This window comes from Colossoma macropomum, unplaced genomic scaffold (assembly GCF_904425465.1).
Source record: "Colossoma macropomum unplaced genomic scaffold, Colossoma_macropomum, whole genome shotgun sequence".
Classification (NCBI taxonomy): Eukaryota; Metazoa; Chordata; class Actinopteri; order Characiformes; family Serrasalmidae; genus Colossoma; species Colossoma macropomum.
In genome coordinates, this window is record NW_023494785.1 from 18,005,698 (window position 1) to 18,027,695 (window position 21,998).

Genomic DNA, 21,998 nt, shown 5'->3' on the forward strand with positions numbered 1-21,998 from the left:
CTGTCCCAATTCTTAGATATCTCAAATATGCTGCCTACTGAGGTACCTCATTTTGGCCCAATATCAAGAGAGCATCGGATGTTTCCTCAGCCGCTGAGGCAATCCCGTGATGCAGCGCGGCACAACTTTTGTTTGAAGATGGCGGGCAGAAGCGCTTCACCAAGCAGCAACGTCATCTTCAAATGTAAGTTATTCTGATTTTCTGGGGTATTTATCTGTTTTCTAGTCATAAAGGTGCACAAATAGCCTATACTTTCCGCGTTTGACCACAACTATTGTCTATTTTGCTGTTTCATTCAGAGCAAATACAATTAAAATCGCTATATAAACTGCCAGAGCAGGATCCATGTTGGCTAAATGTGATTCTGATGGCTGAGGTAAGTAAACGCCGGTCTCGTGCAGTGGGCGGGAACAAGCGGCGACGTCACTGCTGTCTAACAAGAGCGTCTCATTTATCAGCCTTATAAGGATAGATGACGGTTGGAATGCTGCCTACTTAGACAGCTGCCTATGTAGACAGCGGCTACTTAGAGAGCTCACTAGGATTTGAGACACACCCTATGATTTAACCTTTTCTCACAGTAGCCATAAAATGAATACAATTTCTTCCTAGTTTGGAGGTCTATCATTTGAACTATGCATTTCTTTCATTTCATTTAAGGTTGATGGAATACAGTATTTTGAAGGAAGTGTATATGATTTACAAAATTGGAAGCAAAGTACATTTTCATCTTTGTAGGTGAACAAGCAAGTTAATAATCACCAAAGTGTTTTTATCATATTTAAATGCATTTTTTATTGTGGCAGTTGTACATGATTATTTGATATCAAGAAAGCATCAGTTGTGCTGTCTGTTTTATCTCAGCACAGCTGTTTTTGTGGAGAGGTGTGAATTGATTTTACAGCCCACCCCATTCACTCATCATTGCTCACTAGCAGCTCAACACAGAGCCCCAACTATTTAATCTGATACAGTTAAGCAGAATAGCCTCTAGGGAGCTTGCAGGAAGACTCTACATTATCAGAGTAGTATGCAATGATGTGGACTGCAGTGATCTGAATGTTTCTCTCTAAAAGGAGTTTATTCTTTCTTACTGTTGTTCCTACAGGTGTGTACATGTTCGGTCTCTTCACCACAGACATCTTTGTGAATGCGGGTCAGGTGGTAACAGGGAACCTTGCTCCTCACTTCCTGACGGTATGTAAGCCTAACTACACAGCGCTGGGCTGCCAGCAGGCCCTGCGCTACATCAGCCATCAGGAGGCCTGCACTGGGAACGAGGAGGACATCCTGCGCGCCCGCAAAACCTTCCCCTCCAAAGAAGCAGCCCTCAGCGTCTACGCTGCGCTCTATCTGGCCGTAAGTAGCTTATTAACTACTACAAGCACTACTGCAAGCTCCATCTCTTCTCCTTCCTGCATCCTTCTGAAAATTAGTCATGCGTCTGGAAGAAAGTAATTACTTTTGATGATTATGTTTTAAAAACAAGGATATTCTTCATATCCTTAACTGCTCTTCATGCTTCTGAGGTGTCTGTGTTTGGAGCTGGAAGGCCGTCCAGACAAAAGTAGCGCTTTTAGGTGCGGAAGAACTCAAGTGGTGGCTACATTCTACATTTTAACAATTAAGCGGTAGCTCACTTTTCCTTCACTTTGCTGCTTTCCTGCTGAGCATTGTCATAGACAAAGAATAAAGAAAGACAGTATATATCATTGTTTTAGAGCAGTCTTCATGGAACACTCTAATCTGCCATGCAAGCAGACAAGATGACATCACCCTTGGTTGCTTTTGAAATGCAGATGTGCAGTTGCAGGAGGTGAATTTGCATTCTGTTCATCAGCCCGAAAAAACACGGACTTGGAAAGCACAGTGCAATATGCCGCGATGATGGCTGTGTTTGCTCTGTTTTTTTTTTTCCTTTAATGAGTGCCAACAGAAAATGAGAACTCTTATTCTGGCCATAACTGCCTATGCAATCTGTCGATTTGATGTATTGCTGATGCAGAAGGAAAATATAGCTTTAAGACTAGCCTGCTTATTTTCAAAGGCTATGCTTAATGTGTTCACGTAACACAACTGTCGAAATGCTTTTAGCTTACTTTCAAACCTAGGACCCAATAAAGATTGAAATAGATTTAATTGTTTTGTGAATTGTTCTTCTGATAAAGATGAGTCAAGTGTCTTCCCCTGCAGTTGTGATAGATGAGATATGGCCCTATCAGGCTGTAACCGACCTTCCCATTTCAATCTCTCTCCCACTCCTCCTGTGGCTTTGGAAAATAACTACACTCATGGCCCTGTTTTATTTCTCAATTCACATTCCAACTGTGCTTAATGAAAAGGTATGATTAGAGACACTCTGTGCTCATGAATGAAAAGCAAAAGAGAGAGAGGATCCAAAATCGGTAGTTAATGAGCATCTGTTTCATTTCAGTCCAGTCTTTTTTCTGATGCAGCTCCAGGTGTGAAAGAGGACATTTCACTCTGGGCCTCTTTACACTAGACCAGAACTGGGGGGATGAGAGCTGATGGCTTGCCATCAGAAAGAATCCTAATGTACCAGAAGCTTAGCATGTAAAAAGAGAAGAAGACAAGTTGGGATTTTGAGTCTTTAAGGATTTTTATTCTGTGTCTAGAGGGCTTAGAATGCAAAAGTTCTGTCTTGGTCCCCAGGAGACCTCTTTGCTTGGACTATTTCATCCTATCAGTCGAGCACATCAGGCTTTATGTAGGTCAGGCATTGTTTTCTGCTGGTGTCTGCGAAAATGGGCTTTTTAGAATATTAGAAACGGTCATTAAGAGGCTGATAGTTGGATCAAGAGCCCTTCTGAAAATACATGTGGTGATGTGGTGCTTGGGAGTATCAGCACACATATTCTGTCCTGTTAATGTCCCCAGAGGCACAAATTAGCCACAGACGTATGTGATTCATATGATACATTCACATGTATGTGCATTTCAAGGTGTTTGGCAGAAATATTGCTCCATGTTGTATGTACTAGATTAAGCCAAAAATAGCACACCATAGGAAATACATTATGAGATACAAATATGACATACAAAAATCCTTTGTAAAATGCAAAAATTTCAGGATGTTGAGGTGAGTTTTAAATTGAATTAATGATATTTCAAGGCAACAACATTCAGAAGAAAATCATTGATCAAGTGATAGAGTAAGTGTTCTGTTAAGCCCATATGTCCATTTCAGAATTCTTAAAAGAGTGAATTGAAAAATATTCTTCTAAGCCATTATGTGATGTAAATCAAGCTGATATAGCAGCCTTTGGCAGACTGACCTGACAGAAAGGAAGGTCCTCTATGGGTGAGGGAGTGCTGGTGTGCAGTAGTGTGTAAAATTGATATTTCTGACAGTTTACACGCTCCAGCCTTCAGTATGGCCACAAGCACTGCCCTTGACCTGAAAGGCAAAATTTTGCTGCACACAGAGACGACATGATATTTGATGGAGCTCCAGGGGATGGGTGACTCAGGCCTGAGCTAAACGTGAGCACTGTTTCAGATGCTAAGGTTAATGTGTCAGAAGACCAGGGCCAGGCAGTTCTGAAGGTTGTAGTACAGGAAAGAATATTACAGAGGGAAAAAGAATCAGGTTGAAGGAGTATGGTCCATAGTACAGTCACTTGCCATGGACAGTGATTTTGATGCATTTGCTGAAAAATTATGTTTATGATAGGCTAATTGGATGCTGCTGAATTCTGTGATAAAACATACCTAATATTAGAATAAACACAAATAACATTAATACAAAAGGTAGTGATTTTATGTATGTTAGTATGTTCACTTAACCACTTCCAAACCTCTCCTGGTGGCAGCACTGTGCTATGTGTAGTTATCATCCAATACCTGGTTTGGCTCAATAAAAGCCTCAGTAAGATAATCAGGTGTGCTTGTGATGAAACAGATCTGTATGATGGCTGGGAATTCTGGAACCAAACTTGTGTCCTTCTAATCAGCTCAAATATCAAATCCTTTTTTACAATTCTGTGTTTACATTGCAGCAAACAGAATGTAAACCGGGCACATTTTCATCAGTTGGGTTGAGGTGAATAGAATGTATATAAATGAAAACAAAATCATTTATTAAAATGCGTTGTGGGTGATTGGTACTAAAATGTTTAGAGAGTGACATTGAGTAATGTTTGGTTATTTGAGCTTGAGCTATGTATGTGGTCAGTTTGGAGCTACTATTGATATCTAAGAAGTAAGATAACTTATCATCCAGTTTGGCTGCTCTAGTTTGTGCTTTAATAGATGAATACATCGCAGTTAATCACAGTTATTTGTACGGCAATTAATTGTTCACTCATTTTCAAGATCATGACAGGCCTTAATTCTTGTAACACTTTAGTGCTTTTGTGTTTGTATTTATTCTAATGTTATATGGTGTTTTTGTGTAAGCACAAACACACACACTGCTTAGATAAATTGTTTTAAAGACAAAGACATTTGCATAGTACTGTATTTTTGCCAAAGACTATCATAAACTCCTCATTCTTTTGTAAATGAATGTATAAATATATATAATTTGTTCTTTTAGAGATGAGACTAGTTTTACAGAGGGAAGAATTCGTGATATGTTACCAGTGTAGAAGAGTGAGTGGAGTTTATCGCTGATCATGGATAGATACCAAAAAAACATTAGGTAAAACAAATGTAACCTGAATTGCTTTTTACTTTGTTGCTGCTGTGTTCAAAAGTTATGAACAGGTTTGGTAAGACATTCTCTCATGTCTTTCTCATCCTGTGTCCTGTATTGCTAGAGTGTAAATGCTGTAGCTTTAAAATCATATATTCACGTATCAAACAATTATTAATGGAATTCAGGGGCTCGGCCAGGGCTGCTATTAAAAGTGTTTAGAGTAAATACATTTTCTGGTTTTCAGTAAAACACATAAAAAATTGTGTGTGGGAATCAATAGTATGATACAGATGTGGTAGATGCAGGTTGAAAAATGACAATGTTCATTTAAATGTTGGTCATCACTTTCAGAAAATGTATATGTAACGGTTGTGCAGGTTCTTTTAGATTAACACACATCAAACAAACCTTTTTGAGTCCTTTTTGTAGTGCACAGTGAACAATAATGTATATTTTATTGAGAGATAGAAGAGAATTCTAACTGCCCTGTCCCTCAAACACACAGATCTGCTCTGTCTCAACACTCACCACACACACACGCACACACACACACAAACACGTATATATCAAGCCTGGAGGACACAATAAAACCATACACCCCTCTCTTGCCCCTGGAGATTCTATGAAACTGCGTCACAGCCTGCTGACCTTTGAGTCCCAAACAAGTAGTTAAACAAGCAAGGGAGATGGTGCCGGATGATGGCTCAGACACCCCCAGGATTACAATTACTGCCTTTGTTGCTTGTGTCCTCAGGAGTGATTGGTGATTACCTACGACCTTCAGCATAGCCTTGCTCTTAGAATGTGAAAACGTCAGAAGTTAAGTTTTGTCAAAGTGTTGGAGCCTCGGTTCTCTCTTTTTAGGGCGGGTCAGCTGGCACATAAACAGGCCTGCTTCAGGCAGTTTGTCTGCCGCTTCCTCAGCCTGCCTGATTTAGCTAAGACTGTTAGGCAGCTGCACACTGCACTCACCTCCTTCGGGCCATACACATGCACACATGCCCACAGACACACACACACACATACTTGGACATCTAAATATAATATAAAAACTTTCACTTTTAGTTTCATTTCTTTGCCTTTATTACAGCTTCTATTCTTTTTGGGAATCTTGTTTTTCAAGGACCTTTGCAGAGATATTTTTCCAGACCTCCACAGTTCTGTCTCATAAGTTGCATTTTCTGCTGCTCACAATCGAAGTAATCACAATTACAAATTTAGACTTATCAGTATAAAACTTTACTCCACATCTCAGATGGCCTGTTCCTGTGTTACAGTGCAAGTTTTCTTTCTTTTCTCAGTAACAGTTTCTTGACAGCTGCACATTCTTTTAGATTCATAGTGTTGAGTTGTCTTCTCACAGTGGAAGGATGGACTGAAATATCTGTGTATTTTTTCAGATCTGAAGCAAGAGTGGAGCTTGATTTTGTCCTCTCTCTTAAACAGTTTAGCGGTCTACTAAGTCTTGCATGGTTGTTAGGGGTCCCATTTCCTCTGTATATTTTAATCAATTGAATTGAACTCCAGTTTTGGAGACTTTTTCCCACTTATTTTCCTTTCCTGACCTTTTCCTTTCTTATGTAAGTGAATTATCTTACATCTAATCTGATTAGAAATATTTCTTGGAAAAACTTGTACCGAATGGTACAGGACGCGCATTCTGTGACATTTGCACAGTACTGCATGTGTATTTTGACCTGTTGGGGAAAAAAAAACTTTTAATAAACACTGTAAAAAAGACCCTTACCTTGTTAAGACGATTTTTTTGGTAGTGACTTAGTACACAAAAAACTGTTCATGATTCAAATATGTCAAGTGGTTACACACAAATAAAATATGTCGCATCAACAAAATTATCTTCATGTAACACATTTTATTCATTTGCAGTCATTCAATACATCTGAATCATGTAAACATATTGCCCTGAAAATATACAAAAACTACACCCCATGACCTGCTTTTATTTGGCATGCATATTGCCCTACACCCTCATGTGATTCCTCATATACTGCCTGGCATTTATAGGCTTAGCTGGATTAGAGCTTTTTCTAATGCATATTGTCAGCGGTGACAGCGAAGCATGAGCAGCCCCAGTGTGCTTGTAGCTTCGCTCACGGCCGTCTTGTTGCTCTGCTCCCTCTCGCTGATACGGCACAGTTTTCCTCCCTCAGGAGCACTAAAGCTGCAGTAATCCAGGTTAACACTCTACACTGTAATTGATTATCCACAAGAGAAGTGGAATGTTTTTATCTGATGGAGATGACATGAACACAGATCACTTTTCTTTTCCTCTCGTTCCAGATGTACATCACGTGCACTGTGAAAGCCAAAGGAACCAGGCTGGCCAAGCCGGTCATGTCGCTCGGCCTGATGTGCCTGGCCTTCCTCACGGGCATCAACAGGGTGGCGGAGTACCGCAACCACTGGTCGGATGTAATCGCCGGCTTTATCATTGGAGTGGCCATAGCCACCTTTCTGGTAAGAAGCATTTATCTGTGCTATGGTCATTTCATGCTCTTTGTGTAATGGGCGATTCCAGTGGGCTGTACGCTGTGATTGGCTGTTGACTAGCATAAGTCGACAGTCATTATGAAAGTGTCAATCACAAAACTGCCTGAAGGGAGTGATGAGCAAATTACACATCTAGCGCAGAAAACAGGTACGCCACCATGCTGTGATCTGGCACTCTACACGCCTTTACTCCTAGTAACCATACTGTGTTCTCTTCTCATAGAATCAAACAATAATTTAGCCCTGCTGCAAGTGATATTGCCTGTGCCTTTTATGTATACAAAGCATAGTGAGCTTATTGTAAGTGATGCAAGGCTCTGCTTGACTCTTCCACTTGTCTCTACTGACAGCACCAGAGATTATAGCCAGTAGGTTGGAGTCTGTGCTGGATGGCACTGATGTTTTAGGCAATAGTACATGAGAGGAGATGTTATCGCAAATAACATCACATCTGTGACTTTATTCTTGATAACCATGACTGTTCCATTGCTTTTATGTAGCTGTTTTGCAGAGTGCAGGAAAAAGTAAAGCAAAGAAGCACTGGATGTTATTTTTTCTAATCTTAGCAACTTCTTCTACCAAAATAGAGATTGCTGCAGCTTAGTGTAATGAAACCATTGTTGTTACTTAGCAACAGTTGGTCATTGAAATGACACAAGTATAGAAATGGCACAATAAAATGATCATTCTGAATGCTGTATGATAAATATAATAATGTATTTGAAAAGTGGTGATCCAATCATGAGGTAGAGATCTTGACGAGATTTTTGTAAAGTTACTGTGGGAATGACTTTGACTAATATTGAATACAATTTGGTGTTTTGTGTATAATATTTTAGTCTACACTGTAGATGTTATTATTAAAAATATGAATAACAATTATTATTATTCCAAAATTACTTAAAGTGATTCCAAACCTTTCAACAGTACATTATATTTCAGACTTTCAGCTGCATGAAAGGCTGGACACTACATAACTGTGTTGATTAGAGGTATGATAAAAACATGTATAGTTATCATATATAACACTTTTTTTGTTTAATTTCATTGTGTTGTTGGTAACAGCACCCACTACTTTTCCTTTGGTCTTTTTATACCAAAATGACCTCAAAAAGAGAAGAACAGAGCCTAACAAATTTTAGCTCCTGTTAGGGATGCAAATTCTGTTGACCCATATCTGCCTGTTATTAGTCATAAATCATTATCTGACAGACTGAAATTCACACTGCATTTTATATGAACAAGGCTTTAATCTTCATTGAATGAAAAAAAATGCAGCCCAACGTAACAGAAATGACAGAAGAATAATGTAGTTTACTTACCTACATTTATTATATATTATTAGCCCAAGTTAACACTAACATGTATGGCAGCTGGCTTAAAGTTCGTATGCATAGTTTAAACAACAATCACCTTGAAGTTGGTAGTTCGCAGGATTTAAGGTTTTTGTCATGGGACTAACTACATAATTAACAAATACATTTGTAGGTTATAACCTGAGGCATATAACAGGAACCACATGGTGTTTAGAAAATAGTTGTAGCCTACCTTAGCACTGCATCATGTGGCTAAATATCTTAGTTGCAATAGTTCTGTACATTTAGGATGTTGTATACATTTGATCCGATTAGATTTGGTTTCACATTTCAATTTAGCTAGCACACTAAAGAACTTTGCATGACATACCTACATGCTGTCGTCACCTACGTGGGCTACATGACATTGATTGGTTTGTAGAGGAGCATGTGTCTGACGTCGGCGTGTCGTCAGTTCCGCAAGTGGCTTCTCCATTAAAATGGAGAAAACTGAATGTCCTCATCCTCTCAGAAAATTACGTATGTTTCAGCATTTTTGCTTTTGCACTTTTTCAAGTTGACTTTTTTTGTTGGACCACACACACTTTCTAAGCCACTTATCCTTCTGGGTCACAGGAAGAGCTAGAGCCTATCCCAGCAGTCATTGTGCAGAAGGCAGGATACACCCTGGACAGTCCATCGCAGGGCAGACAAACAAACATACATTGACACACACAAACACTCACACCTAGGAGCAATTTAGCCCAATTCCAATTGTCCAGTTTGCCTATCCGCATGTCTTTGGACTGTGGAAGGAAACTGGAGCACCCAGAGGAAACTCGCACAGAGACGGGGAGAACATGCAAGTTCCACACAGAAAGGACCCTGGCCGCCCGGCCAGGAATCGAACCCAGGCACTTCTTGCTGTGAGGCGACAGCGCTACCCACTGTGGCACCTTTCACACCTGCTATTTTGTTTGGGACCAAACTAAAAAGGCCAAAGATCCAGACCAAACAAGGTGGGTGTGAAAGCACCCTAATCTCTGCTATATCCCTGTATCAATGGCTCTGGTACCACCGGTTAAAGTTAAGTGGAGTCAAGGAGTGAACTCTATCCACTCCAGCAGCAGACTACAGTAAACAACAAAAAAGAAGAAGTTGCACTCTTGTGCCCTCATATGTACAATTTAAAATGATTTTTAAGTTGAATGAAAAACCCACCTATTCAAATATCTGTTAATGGGAAATTAAATCAGCATTTTAACTGAACGTATTGGTCAAACTTTTATGTATTTGTCAGTTAACAGTTAATGAATAAATTGTTAACATCACATAGATGGAGGGATGGATGGATGGATGGAGGGATGGATAGATAGATACTGCAATCCAATAAGTAACTCAGAAGTAACTTAAGTAGTTTTTTTATCTGCTACTTTTTTGCTCTTCAACTTGATTTTTGCAAGACTATTTTTTATTTTACTGGAGTCATTATTTTATTGAAGTACCAGTACTCTACCCACCTCTGTGAGGCAGTGATGCAGAGGTAGGGAGGCACTGCCCCACTGCTCACAAAGCCAAGCACTCCCCTTTCGTGCCCAAGAGTCCTTTTTTCTCCTACAAATATCCCAGCTCCCTCCTAAATCCGCTTGTGCTGTTTGGAGCTAGCGTGCACAGGGAGATGGATTTACCTCCTCATTCCAGCAGCCGGCTCTGGATGTGTTATTGTGCAGAAACCAGCCAGTAAAAGCTCTCTGAGAGCTCACGGAGCTTTACTGCAAATGGCATTGTGGTAGAGGAGATAAATACAGTAGCAGCCATGACAGCGTTCTCCCTGCCTGCGTCTCATTCCTTGCATGGAGCCTGTGAGCAGCAGGGCACCGCGGTGACACTTGCTGTGGGCATCGTGTCCCCTAGTGACCTTTTATAACTGAATTGCAAAAAAGAACCAAGGCATTCTCTAAGCAGAGACGAAGGTCTGTGCTTAGAGAGTAGCCCACAGTGGGTTAATCCTTTGAATTTGAGAGTTATAATTGGCTTTTTGCTTTACTATTTAAATGTAATTAGACAAGAACTAACAACAAGAACTTTTAATCAAATTGATATTATGATACACTCAGCGGTTGTTCTGCTAATCTCCTGGTTTACCACATCCCTCTGTTGGATTCTGATCTGATGACTGGGAAGTCCACTAAATTCATTGTCATGTTTATGGAACTAGTTTGAGATAACTTGTGCTTTGTGACAAGGTGCATTATCATGCTGGAAGTAGCCATTAGAAGATGAACAAATTGTGGCTATGAAGGGATACACAATACTCATATAGGCTGTGGCAATCGAATGATGCTCAGGTGGTATTAGGGGGTCAATGTGTGCCAAGAAAACATTCCCCACACTATTACACTGCCACCAAAAGCTTAAACTGTTGACATAAGGCAAGTTGGGTCCATGATGTTTATGCCAAATTCTGGCAGTACTCTCTGCATGAAAGAGAAGAAATCAAGATTCATCAGACCAGTCAATGTTTTTCCCATCTTTTTTTACTGTAGCCTCAGATTACTGATCTTGGCTGACAGGACTGGAACCAGATGTGGTCTTCTGCTGTTGTAGCCCATCCGCCTCAAGGTCTGACATTTCATGCATTCAGAGATGCTTTTCTCATTATCACTGTTGTGAAGAATGATTATTCAAGTTTCTATAGCCATCCTGTCAGCTCGAACAAGCCTGGCCATTATCCTCTGACCTGTTTTATTAACAACACATTTCAGCCCACACTTTTGCTGCTCACTTTGTTTTTTTGTTTTTTGCACCATTCTGTGTAAACATTAGAAACTGCTGTGCATGAAAATCACAGGAAATCGTAGTTACAGAAATACTCAGACCACCCATCTGGTACCAACACCCCAGTCAGTTTGAATTTTTCGCCATTTTAGAACCTGTATGTTAAATTTCTGTGCTTGTTTTAATGAACTACAAATGAGAAATATCAAACTGCACCATGCCGTTGTTATTGCTGGCAAAATGGCAAATCATGAGTGTTAAGCCTTTATAGTTGAAACAAACCTGTCTTCTCTAAAGAAGAAGGGCTAGCATACTTATCTTCACATGGGCTATATACAGCATCTGAAATGTATGACCCCCATTCATGAGACATCTCACACTGAGGGAGTAGAGAGAAGCCTGGTGTGTTCTGTTGCTGTAGGCTGTATATACCATGTTGACAGAAGAGGACAGCAGCAGCAGCAGCAGGGGAATGTGAGGGTTTACATTAGCTGTTGATTTGGTCAGTTTGCCACAATGGAACGGCTAGCTCTGAGAGCATTTAAATGCTGTGTGGAAGCACCTTTTTACAATTTCAGATTGAACAGCTGTTATTAGGTCTGAATGATTGCCCATATTTTCCCTAGGAATTTGCATTTCATGCCGACCAGGTGAAGGAATGTGATAAGGTCGTGTATTGCCGCATAGCTGTGAATAAGTGTTTATATTGTAGGAATTGTGTGTGTGTGTGTGTGTGTGTGTGTGATATTGAAGTTCACACTGTGTGCATTTCCATTTGAGTGACTTCACTCGATAAGGCCTGTTGGTGAATAAAAGAGACTTAGTCCAGCGAGATACAGAGATGAAGAGAACAGGCTGTGAAGAAGTCTGAGAGCCAAGAGAACTAGAGGGCTGATATACACTGTGACAGTACGGAGGAGCTGCTTAGTCACCCTGGCACCCATCAATTTACTGCACAGCCTTCAGGGAGCTGAAGTTTCAAATTGGTATCATTTGGATGGTAGATTATATAAATCTTTCTCATGTCCCTTTCACTGTTCCTTGCGAAATGATTTTTTACCTCTCATGACGTTATTAAGAACTGGAATATATGAAATTACATAATTCCTCTCTGAATACATCTCATCCCATCATGGGCAAAAAGAATATTGAACGGCCCAAGAAAGACATTGATATCTGTTTTAATGACCTGCCAATCACAGAAGCCTTCAATTAATATTTGATTGACTTCAGCAATTAGTTTGTCAGAGACCAGGGTGTGTCAGCAGTGATCAGAGAGTGTCAGAGCCTTTCTTTCTGCTCTGTCCAAGCGAATGTGATGTAAAAGCATAAATATCTCATTAAACCTTCATCATAGCTGTAGTCCTTGTGAAAAAAACAAAAAAAACAAGATGATGTGTAATGTAGCTGCAGTGCTTTCTAGTGATCTGAAATCCTGGCAACACCACAAACTCCACTGTTTCAATGCTCTGCATTATGTTTTACTACGTTGCCGCTGTCCCTTCCGACTACAATGTATAGCCTTCACCTTTAACTAGTATGGATTACTGCTGCTGTTGCTATGATTACTATGGCATACTACAACAACTAAGCATTCCTCTGTATGAAGAGTTGTGTTCTCATCTACAAATGATGAGAAGCTATTACAGTAATCATTGGACTATTTTAGTGCAATGATGCATGTTATATTTTGTTTTGTCTAAGTAACGAGAGCTGCATGGATGATGTATGAGCAAACCATGAGCCACTGTGACCCACTTTGCACCAGTTTCCTTGTAGGAATGCATTTCATGGCATTAATTATCAACAGCTTATGCACACAAGTCAGATAATGTATTGCTTGCAATAAGCATGGCATTACGCATCTTTAGTAGGTCAGGGTGGAAGTGAGCATTGGATGAAGGGGAAGTGTTGTGTTTAGTGAGATATGGAAGGGTGCTGCAGTTAACTAATGCAAAGGAACTAAGGCCTCAAATATTCATGAATTCTAGTTAATACAGCCGGACAGCATTCTGTTTGCTAACGAATGGTAGAATATTAAAACGTCATATAAGAGGCCCAAATGCTCATAAGAGTTTTGCCTCATATAGTGCATAGATAAGATCCCTTCTCTTAAAGTGTTAATGCCTCTTTGAGAGAGACTTTCCCTCAAGGATGCACTGACTAAAAACAGAGCAGTGTCGAGATGTTCAGGTTCAAGTTTGTCATTAAGACTGTACCAAAAAATATTGATATGTTAATATATATAAGTAAATTCTTGGCAGTGCAGTTGTGAGTGTATCAATATTTCTGAATTTACTTTTACACAGGGCACGTAGGGGAGAGTGAGGTACAGACTAATGCAGGGTAAAATGTAACATGGATATTTTAAGTAGTCAAACAGGTTCAAGAAAAGCAGGCTTGTAGTTATGTTCTTATATTATTATAGCAGTGTCATCTGTGAATTTTTACCGCAATCTGACAGATATTTCTCAAGATTCACCTTGAAAAAAAAGTTTTTATACCATAAAAGTACTTCTTTCATATAAAGTTTTATTTTTGTTCTTGTTTTTTTTGGTTACTAAGTTCTGTGTTAAGCTACAGAATTTACACCTATATTATTTCTATATATTATTATAATTAGTTTGGAAAGCTCATCTGGTTCAAATAACATTGAATGCATTGAATTCATTGTGTTTTGCATCAATTTACAAGACATTTAAGCAACTGTTACCACTAGCCCCTTCATCTGTTACAATTAATCCCATGCAAGGGTTTAGTTCTAATGTTTGTACTCATTCTGCTTTTGACTGAATTGTTGATGAAGTGCTGCAAATAAAGTTTGTTTTCATTTCTAGCGGAGATGTGTAGGTTACATGTATAAAAAAGTATTAATGTTAAAAAAACAAATATGCTGCTCTTACACTAGCTCATGGTGTACAGGAAAGCCTTCAGCTCTGTCGACCATGTAAAATTATGGAATGTCCTCAGGAAAATAGGTATCTCAGAGCATCTCACTGTCCTAATGAGGAACCTCTGATCAACAAGCCACAGTCCTGACAGAAGATGGACAAACTTCGGTAAAGGAATTAAACAAGGCTGCATGCCATCACCTTGTTTGTTCATCCTATGCACTGAACATTTAATAAGAGAAGCAGGACTGGAGGTAAATGATTGATGATTCAAGATTGGTGGAAGAAACATACGGAACTTTCACTAATGAATGAAGAATGAATGTAGAAGTGGTGTACGCTTTTTACTACTTGGATCAGTTGTTAACAACAAAAGATCCAGCAGTAAAGAAATACAACAAGGACACTGGCATGGCACTCAGAACAAGTATGAAAGAGCTTAAAAAGATCTTCAAATGTAATGATGTGTCTCATTTCTGTGGTTCGTTATGAATGTGAAATTTGGACATTTAAAAAGCTGTACAGAAACATGCTGATGGCCTTGAACTTTGGCAAGGACCTTTATTAGTAACTTGGATGGCAAAGAAAATAAAAAAATTATATTGACCAAATCCAGCCTCACTTCTCACTCAAAGCCCACATAACTAAACTCTTATATTATGCTGAATGTAAGAGTCTTCTTGAAAACTGCATAACCTTGTTTTAAGAAGAAATATCTTCTTAAGAACAGATGGTTGATGAGGCATGATATCTGTAACTTACAGACACATGGCAAACATACATACAAACAGGAAAAAATAATGTACCCTTTGTAACTATGTAAAACATACCCAAATGTCTGCCGCCTCAGGACCCAGGTCTATTTGCCTTGCGTGGCCAGATGTCAGAGAGAACACAATAGGTCACATTTTAATTGGGATTTAAGGGCAAAAGTTTCTTTTGCCACAGTGTTTCAAGAAAGAGTGAGCAACTCACAAAGATGTTGTGTCGGGCCTTATTTTCATCCGAGTTACTGTGTAAAAAGGGCTTTGACCTTCAACATTGGGAATACAATTAAATAAATACAACAAAATTGGGATAAACAAACAAAAATACATTTATTAAAAATATGCCACACATTTCCACTGTAATGTTTTGTGCCAGGGCTGGCAAACTGGATAAGCCAGGATGGATAAGTTAGGCTTATGTAAAGCATTGTGTGCAGTGAGACAGAATGCAATGAGCTTGGCGTCTCTCTGTATGAGACCACTGGAATGAGGATTTGACAAGGCTGCTTGAAAAATGACCCTCATTTCAGTCTTATTTTTAGAGTGATATAGCCTAAGATTTTCTCTCCCCCACGCTGTATATGAGGTTAGACAGTACATTGCATCAGCCTCTTTTTATATCTGCTCTATTGTAGTGTCTGAAGCACATCGGTGGTGCAACCTTTACTTTGCAGTGTTTCCCATGAAGATGTTCATTTCGGCCCTCAGTACTGTATTCAGAGGTTTATATATGGTCCCCCACCAGCTCTAAAGTGTATGATGCATTACCTGCTGTCATTTCCCTCCTTAGTGTAGACACTTAAGAAAACTAGCCACAAAACAAATAACATAACTGTTGTTTTCCGCTGTGTTTCAGGTTGTGTGCGTGGTCCATAACTTCAAAGGCAAGCTTCTGTTGAGTGAAGACCCCCAGCAGGAGAGCATGAGCAGTGCGCCTATGATGAGCATGCCTAGAGTGGAAAGCCCCCTGGAGAAATACATCGCATCTCAGGTAGAGCATAGCTGTGTTTAAATAGTTCTACCAACAGTCATACTCTATTTAGCATGGAATGTAGAACTATGATTATTGGTGCGACGTCAAAACATGAATGGGTTAAGATGCGCTTAGAACTGTCTCAATAAATGTTTGCTTGACTTGTCTGTGTATGTATGTGTGCACATACGGCCGTGCTTCAGATGGCCGAGCTGAGAGAGGAAGAGGAAAACGTGGCGCCCCGCTCTCTGAAAGCACGCCTCCTGGGTTTCTTTGACTGGATCGCAGGCAAAAGCAGCCGCTTCCGCCACCTGCAGAGCACAAGGCAATAAACGTATGAACACCTGTGTGAAGAGCAGTGCCTGCCAAGCCTCTGGAGTACACAGCCATGCCATTAAATCCCTGTTAAAACTCAATCGCATTCATTTGCTCCGAACAAACCAATTACCTGTTTATAATCAGCCTGTATCCAGAGTGTTTGGCTCTGCTAGCTGAGTGTTCCTGTCCTTTGAAGCTTGTTTTCTACTGTCCTCCCTTAATTTGAAGCAATCAGGCTGGCATTAATTGCCTTGAACTTGCATTATATTGTTATTCTTGTACGTTAGCGGGGCTACAGACCAGGTTTGATTGGCCTAATTTGTTTGAAATCATCATGCAAGCCAAAAGGTCTGGTGAGCTAATGAGGGCTGATTTGTCCACATGCTGGTTTCAAAATCTTGAGTCCCTGAAGGTCTCTAAACTGCTCAACATTTGTATTAGTGTCTCTGAACAGGCAAGTCTAAAAATAGACATTGTCTTCTACTGCACATCCGATGGAGATCTACAAAACTCGTGATTCACCCCAGTAAGCCCAAGGAGACCTTGATGAAATGCATTTCAAAATATTCCTCTTCCTTAGGCAACTTTGTCTGTATTTAGCTCCTCAGTTACAGCTACCCTCCACAGCTGAGCAGTGTAATGATTTAGACCAGACATTCAGCTATTAATTAAACCACATGCTGCACTCCTACCATTGAGCTCCCAGTTAGAGGGCAATTACACCATAAGTAAGCCTTTAAAAGTAATTTATAATAGTTACAAAATGAACAAACACACAAGCAAACAATTTAGCAGTTTAATCCCTGATTGCTGTGATGTTAGTTTTGTTTATTGTGTGAGATTAAATGCTTTACTTGTCTGCTTGTTTGGCTAAAACAAGCTGGGATCTGCTTGGTGTTGGGTTTGCAGCTGGTTTTGTTGAAATGCATGGGGTGATCTTTATAGGACGAGAGTGATATTTCCACCAATAAAAATGCTAATGGCCTATTTCTTTGTCCTCCCAAGGCTGCTGATTCGAGGAAGCAGGAGATCTTTATCAGTGATATTTGTCTTTGGTGACAAAGCACACATAGATGAATAGCGTATGTGAGAGGAGGACAGTGACATGCTGTATTCCACTCTGCTGCCTACAGAAACGTCCCCTACATCAGGCTGCTGTCACAACGTATAATTCATTTGAAAGCGCTCCTCATGAAAAGAGTTTAAAAAAAACAGAGCTACGTTTCCTCTCTTTGACGCAGAAATGTTTTGGCTCAGAGCAAATATCACTGAAAACAGAACTTAATTTGTCCGGTCAAAGGACGAGACTCTGTACCACTGTGTTGTTTTGGGGTCACATTACATTCTGCAGATGTGACCTATGATGATAATCTCATCATATTCCAGAGCCCTGCTCTCTCAGATGTGATTAACTATAAAACTCACTCAGTTTATATTCTACAGCTCAAGGCAATAGGTTTGCAGAAGGCAAAGCTTTATGTGCTGGTGTTTACCTGATAGTAGAGTCTTTGTTTAATGCTGTACATGTAAGTGCAGAAATCAAAGCAAATCCTCCTAACTGTAATTTGAAGGCTACAGTCTTAAAAATGGAGGGTCTGGCGCAATGCCATAGAACAACTGCTTTTGGTTGCTGCATAAAGAACCTTTCAATGGATGGTTCATTAATGCTTTTTCATTGTAGCTATAAAATTCTGCATGCTTTTGAGGGCCTTCAGTTGAACTGTACTTTTTTTTTCTTTAATAAAATGAATGGAATGTGTATCAGTGGAAATGTGTATGATTTACAACACTGGCAGCAAACTGTTGTGAGCAAACAAGTCAACATAATATATAAAATATATATAAAAATATAAAAATGGCAGTTCCATACAAATTTTTTATATCAAGAAACCTGCAGTTGTGCTGTCCATTTTATCTCAGCACGGCTGTCTGTATGGAGAGGTGTGAGTTATTTTCACAGCAGGGAGTTCTCACTCCTCCCCTGTCACCCCTCATTGCTCACTAGCAGCTCAACACGGTGTCATAGCATTAACTCAAATTAACAGAAAATGTGTTTTATGATCATACACATATTGCTATATGCATACAATTTACTGCTGAAAGCCAAAAATCTTAGACGCTCTTTGTATTTTTTTATAAAAATCATTTTTTACAGAGTATATCACTGAAGAGAGACCATCTGTTTATAGTTTATAGCCGATTTGTGGAAAAATGGGTCAACTTTCAGTAGACAAAAAAAATTGTGAGTTCAGCTTCTTTTATTATAAGGGTTTAAAATTACATTACCCATCTATTTGACTGGAAAGAAGACAGTTACAGCTCTCATATGACACACTTTTTGAATGTAGCTTATGAAATATGACAGTTGTGAAGAATATGACGAAGTGCATAAGAGGCTACAGCCTTGATCTGCTGCATCTCTAGCATACGGTCACTTATTTCCTTTGACGAATCATCCAATGAAAGTTCTTTAGGGAACCAAAAGTGGTTCGTACAAGGTATCGCGTCAAAGAACCCTTTTGACACCTCTATTCTTTTGTGTAGAAAATAGAATGCTAGAAACACAGGAGGTTGTACTGGAATAACGTCCAAGCACTAACAAATCCTCTTTTTCTCATGTCTGTGTACAATTGACTGCATCTGATGGGGACTCCTTTGCTTTCAGATTTGGCCTGCAGACAGGGGTTATATGGCAGTTGAACAAGATTATTAAGGTAGCACAAAGCCGATAGCGGCTGCGCTGCATGGATGCATCCCCTGCTTTAAAGTGTGCTCTTCCCCAACACCTGCATCAGTCTCCGGGTGGCAGATGTGGCTGCTTTGAAGGCACAAAGCTGGAATGGCTGCCCAAAACAAATTCCCCTCCCCTTCCTTTCACCAAACCGGCTCCAGAAAGCTGCCCGAAGTTAGCCGATATAGATGTAAGATCCCAGCCAAGAAATGTAAGGAGTTCTGTCCTAATGCATTACCATTTCCTGACACTTTACTAAAGTGACATGTTGTAGCCTGTATCTGCATGAAGGGTAAACATGGTCATTTTGTGGTCCAAGAAAAGACCCTGTGAGGAAAGGCTTGGTGTGTGACTCGTGATCCCTTATTTAAAATGTAAAAACATGGTGAATGGTGTTTATATTGCAAAGCATGCTTATATATGTCTCTCTGTCTCTCACAGAATCACATCGCCTTCGATGAAGTCACATGACCTTGAGTCGGCAGTGTGGCAGACACATTGGACATCCACGCTCTTTACTGTCCAGTCATCATAGTCAAGGTGCAATGCTAACCGCATCAGTCATATCCTCTATGATGTTGTTTTGGATCACTCTCCCCTTATGTATGTGTGTATAAAAAATGTTGGTCATATCTTGGAATAACGGTGTGCTGCTGCTTGCACAAGCGCCAACCCCCCTCTCCAGTTTCTGTTTTGTTCTTGGCCCCTCACAACTGGAGCTCAAGTCAACTGAAGATTCACTGTGTGTTACTGGAGAGACTGTGTCTGTGTAAGAAACCTATTTTATGGTGGCAGATGGAATTTACCATGTTTCAGATTCAAAGTGAACTGAACCTGTTGCTGTAGATAAGTCTATTTTCTTGCTTTGTTTTCCCACTGTATCATATATATGATAATATGTTTGTGGCATAATTTTTAATGCTTTCATTTAAAGAAAATCAAACTGGATTTGCCCATGAGTAAATGTAAGTCATCAAAACATTTCATTTGTTTTTAGAAGTGCACTTCAATTAATATTTATGAGCAATCCCAAGTTGACAGTCATTAAAGAAACTTCTAGTATAAATGGTATAGTTTTTCTATAACTATAATATTAGTTGTATTGGTGATATTCTGTATGAACCACTGCTCAAGCTGAGGCACCGTAACTGACCACAGTGAAGCTTTAAGGCACCCAAAATGAGCATAGCCTTCCCTGCTGTGCATCGTCCTCCCTCTCAGTCCGTGAAGAATGGATCAGCCGAGCAGACAATCACTAGCACTCTCTCAGAGGCATTCTGGGTAATTCTCCTAAATAGAAGTCTAACTAATGTTCAATTTGGAACAATGATTTAATCATTCATAGCAGCGATATGTCACTTGAACCAGTCAGTTGGGCAAAGACGACTGTGCTGAAAACGAATTCAAATTCTCTCAGGCCCAGAGATTGCCAGGTTATTTTTAGACTGTCTTTTACTGTTCATTCTCATTTTCTATTGATTTCAAATGCATGTTAATCTAATGGCCAACATGTTAATCGGCGTGTTGTATTCAGATATGTCTGTAAAGCCAGGAGCGATGGCAGAAAGGACCCCCTTCATCTGTAACATCAAAAATCAAACCGAGATACCTCAGATGCAATGAAAATAATGAAAGAACTTAATCACATGAATCTAATCCTGAGAACAGAATTAGCACATTCGTTTGCAATAGAGTATTCTACGTGTCTGTTGGCCCCAATGTAGAGCCCTTTGGAAGATTAGCAGTTCTAAGGTGCTAATATATACACCTTCTCTTCTTAAAAAGAATGATTTGCCATGTGTATTTGCAATTTCCTGCAGATGTGACCAATTCGTAGAAGAGCAATAACGTCTGAAGCTTTCTCTTTCATGAGGATCAATGACAAAGAACCCATTGACATGGACCCATTTGGCTGTGTCCCATGATATGGTATATTTTTATAATTCTTGCTGATGCACTTCACACAAAGTTCAGTATAATCGACACTAGAATTCTAGCACTTTAAAAGACGAAAAAAAGTCAGCTGAAGAGAGAAATAACATCCATTAAAACTGCTGCTTTAATAAATACATATAGTGATAATCAGGATTCATTAGTAATCTGATAAATGTGGATAAAAAGTATTACAGTGCTTGTAACAGTATTATACAAAAGTAATGAGATGTGTACAAAGAGTGAACATGCACATACAGTATAGTTTGTCAGGTTTTCTTGCTGTTTATTTTCTTATGTTTGTGCAGTGTGTGTGTGTGTGTGTGTGTGTGTGCGTGCGTGCGTATGTGTTTGTAAAAAAACAGAGTAAGTACATCATGTACAATGTGTACTTCATCATTAAGCTACTTTAAATTTCAAAAAGGAAGAAAATTGCTTGTGTTATAACTCATTGGATTGCTGTTCAAACCCGGATGGCTGGATTCCTTTTCTCATTTGGAAATACTGATTTGTTTATAGTGTCTATATTTTGCATATTTGTTTGTGTTCGCAACTTCTATTTCCTATTTGTTTTATAGTTTGTACAGAATTTTTGGTTGTAAAAGGTTCATTTTTACAACCTACTGAACTTTTTTAATTGCTGATTTCTATCTACGTTGTTCACCTGTGACATTTCCACCTGCGTAGCTATTGGTTTTGTATGGATGTTGTAGGTCGGTCCTATAAGTTTCACATGATTCCAGCTCACTGCGTCCTTTAAAGACTTTCATCAAATTATGACCTTTTACACTGTAGAGGAAATAAAATTTAAAGGCTTTGAATAAAAAAAATAATACTCTGACTTTGTTTCCTTTGAGCGTGTCACAGCAACATCTCCATGACCTGTTCTGAGTTTAGAAAATAAAACATTCCTTAGTGAATGGATTTAGGGCTTCAGACTCTAAAGGGCCTTGAGGCTTCTCTGGAACTTGACCTGTTGAAAATTGACTGGTTTGCTCTGTAGAACTTGGAGAACGTGAAATAAGGTGACATCCTGAGGAATGGTGGTGGTCTCACTGTACCCTCGGTATCCCAGCAAAGATAGCGTGTCCTGACATGAACAAAACACACAAGCAAGCAATCAGGGGAGATGAAGTGGATC

The 21,998-nt window shown here is 39.5% G+C and overlaps 1 protein-coding gene across 5 annotated transcripts in view; it reads left to right on the forward strand.

Annotated features, from left to right (window-relative positions):
* The window catches only part of plppr5b (phospholipid phosphatase related 5b), a 70,808-nt gene extending 49,099 nt beyond the window's left edge, over positions 1 to 21,709 (forward strand). For 2 of the 5 annotated variants that reach the window (XM_036585621.1, XM_036585639.1), the window contains 5 exons: positions 1,110 to 1,360; positions 6,963 to 7,139; positions 15,760 to 15,894; positions 16,080 to 16,210; positions 19,367 to 21,709. In XM_036585621.1, coding sequence (XP_036441514.1) covers positions 1,110 to 1,360; positions 6,963 to 7,139; positions 15,760 to 15,894; positions 16,080 to 16,208 — 692 coding nt within the window. In that variant the 3' untranslated portion in view covers positions 16,209 to 16,210; positions 19,367 to 21,709. Of the gene's footprint in view, positions 1 to 1,109; positions 1,361 to 6,962; positions 7,140 to 15,759; positions 15,895 to 16,079; positions 16,396 to 18,859; positions 18,909 to 19,366 lie in introns of those variants that run through there. The other 3 variants (XM_036585645.1, XM_036585653.1, XM_036585630.1) reach the window with 3 other exon arrangements.
* Positions 21,710 to 21,998: the final 289 nt, after the last annotated feature.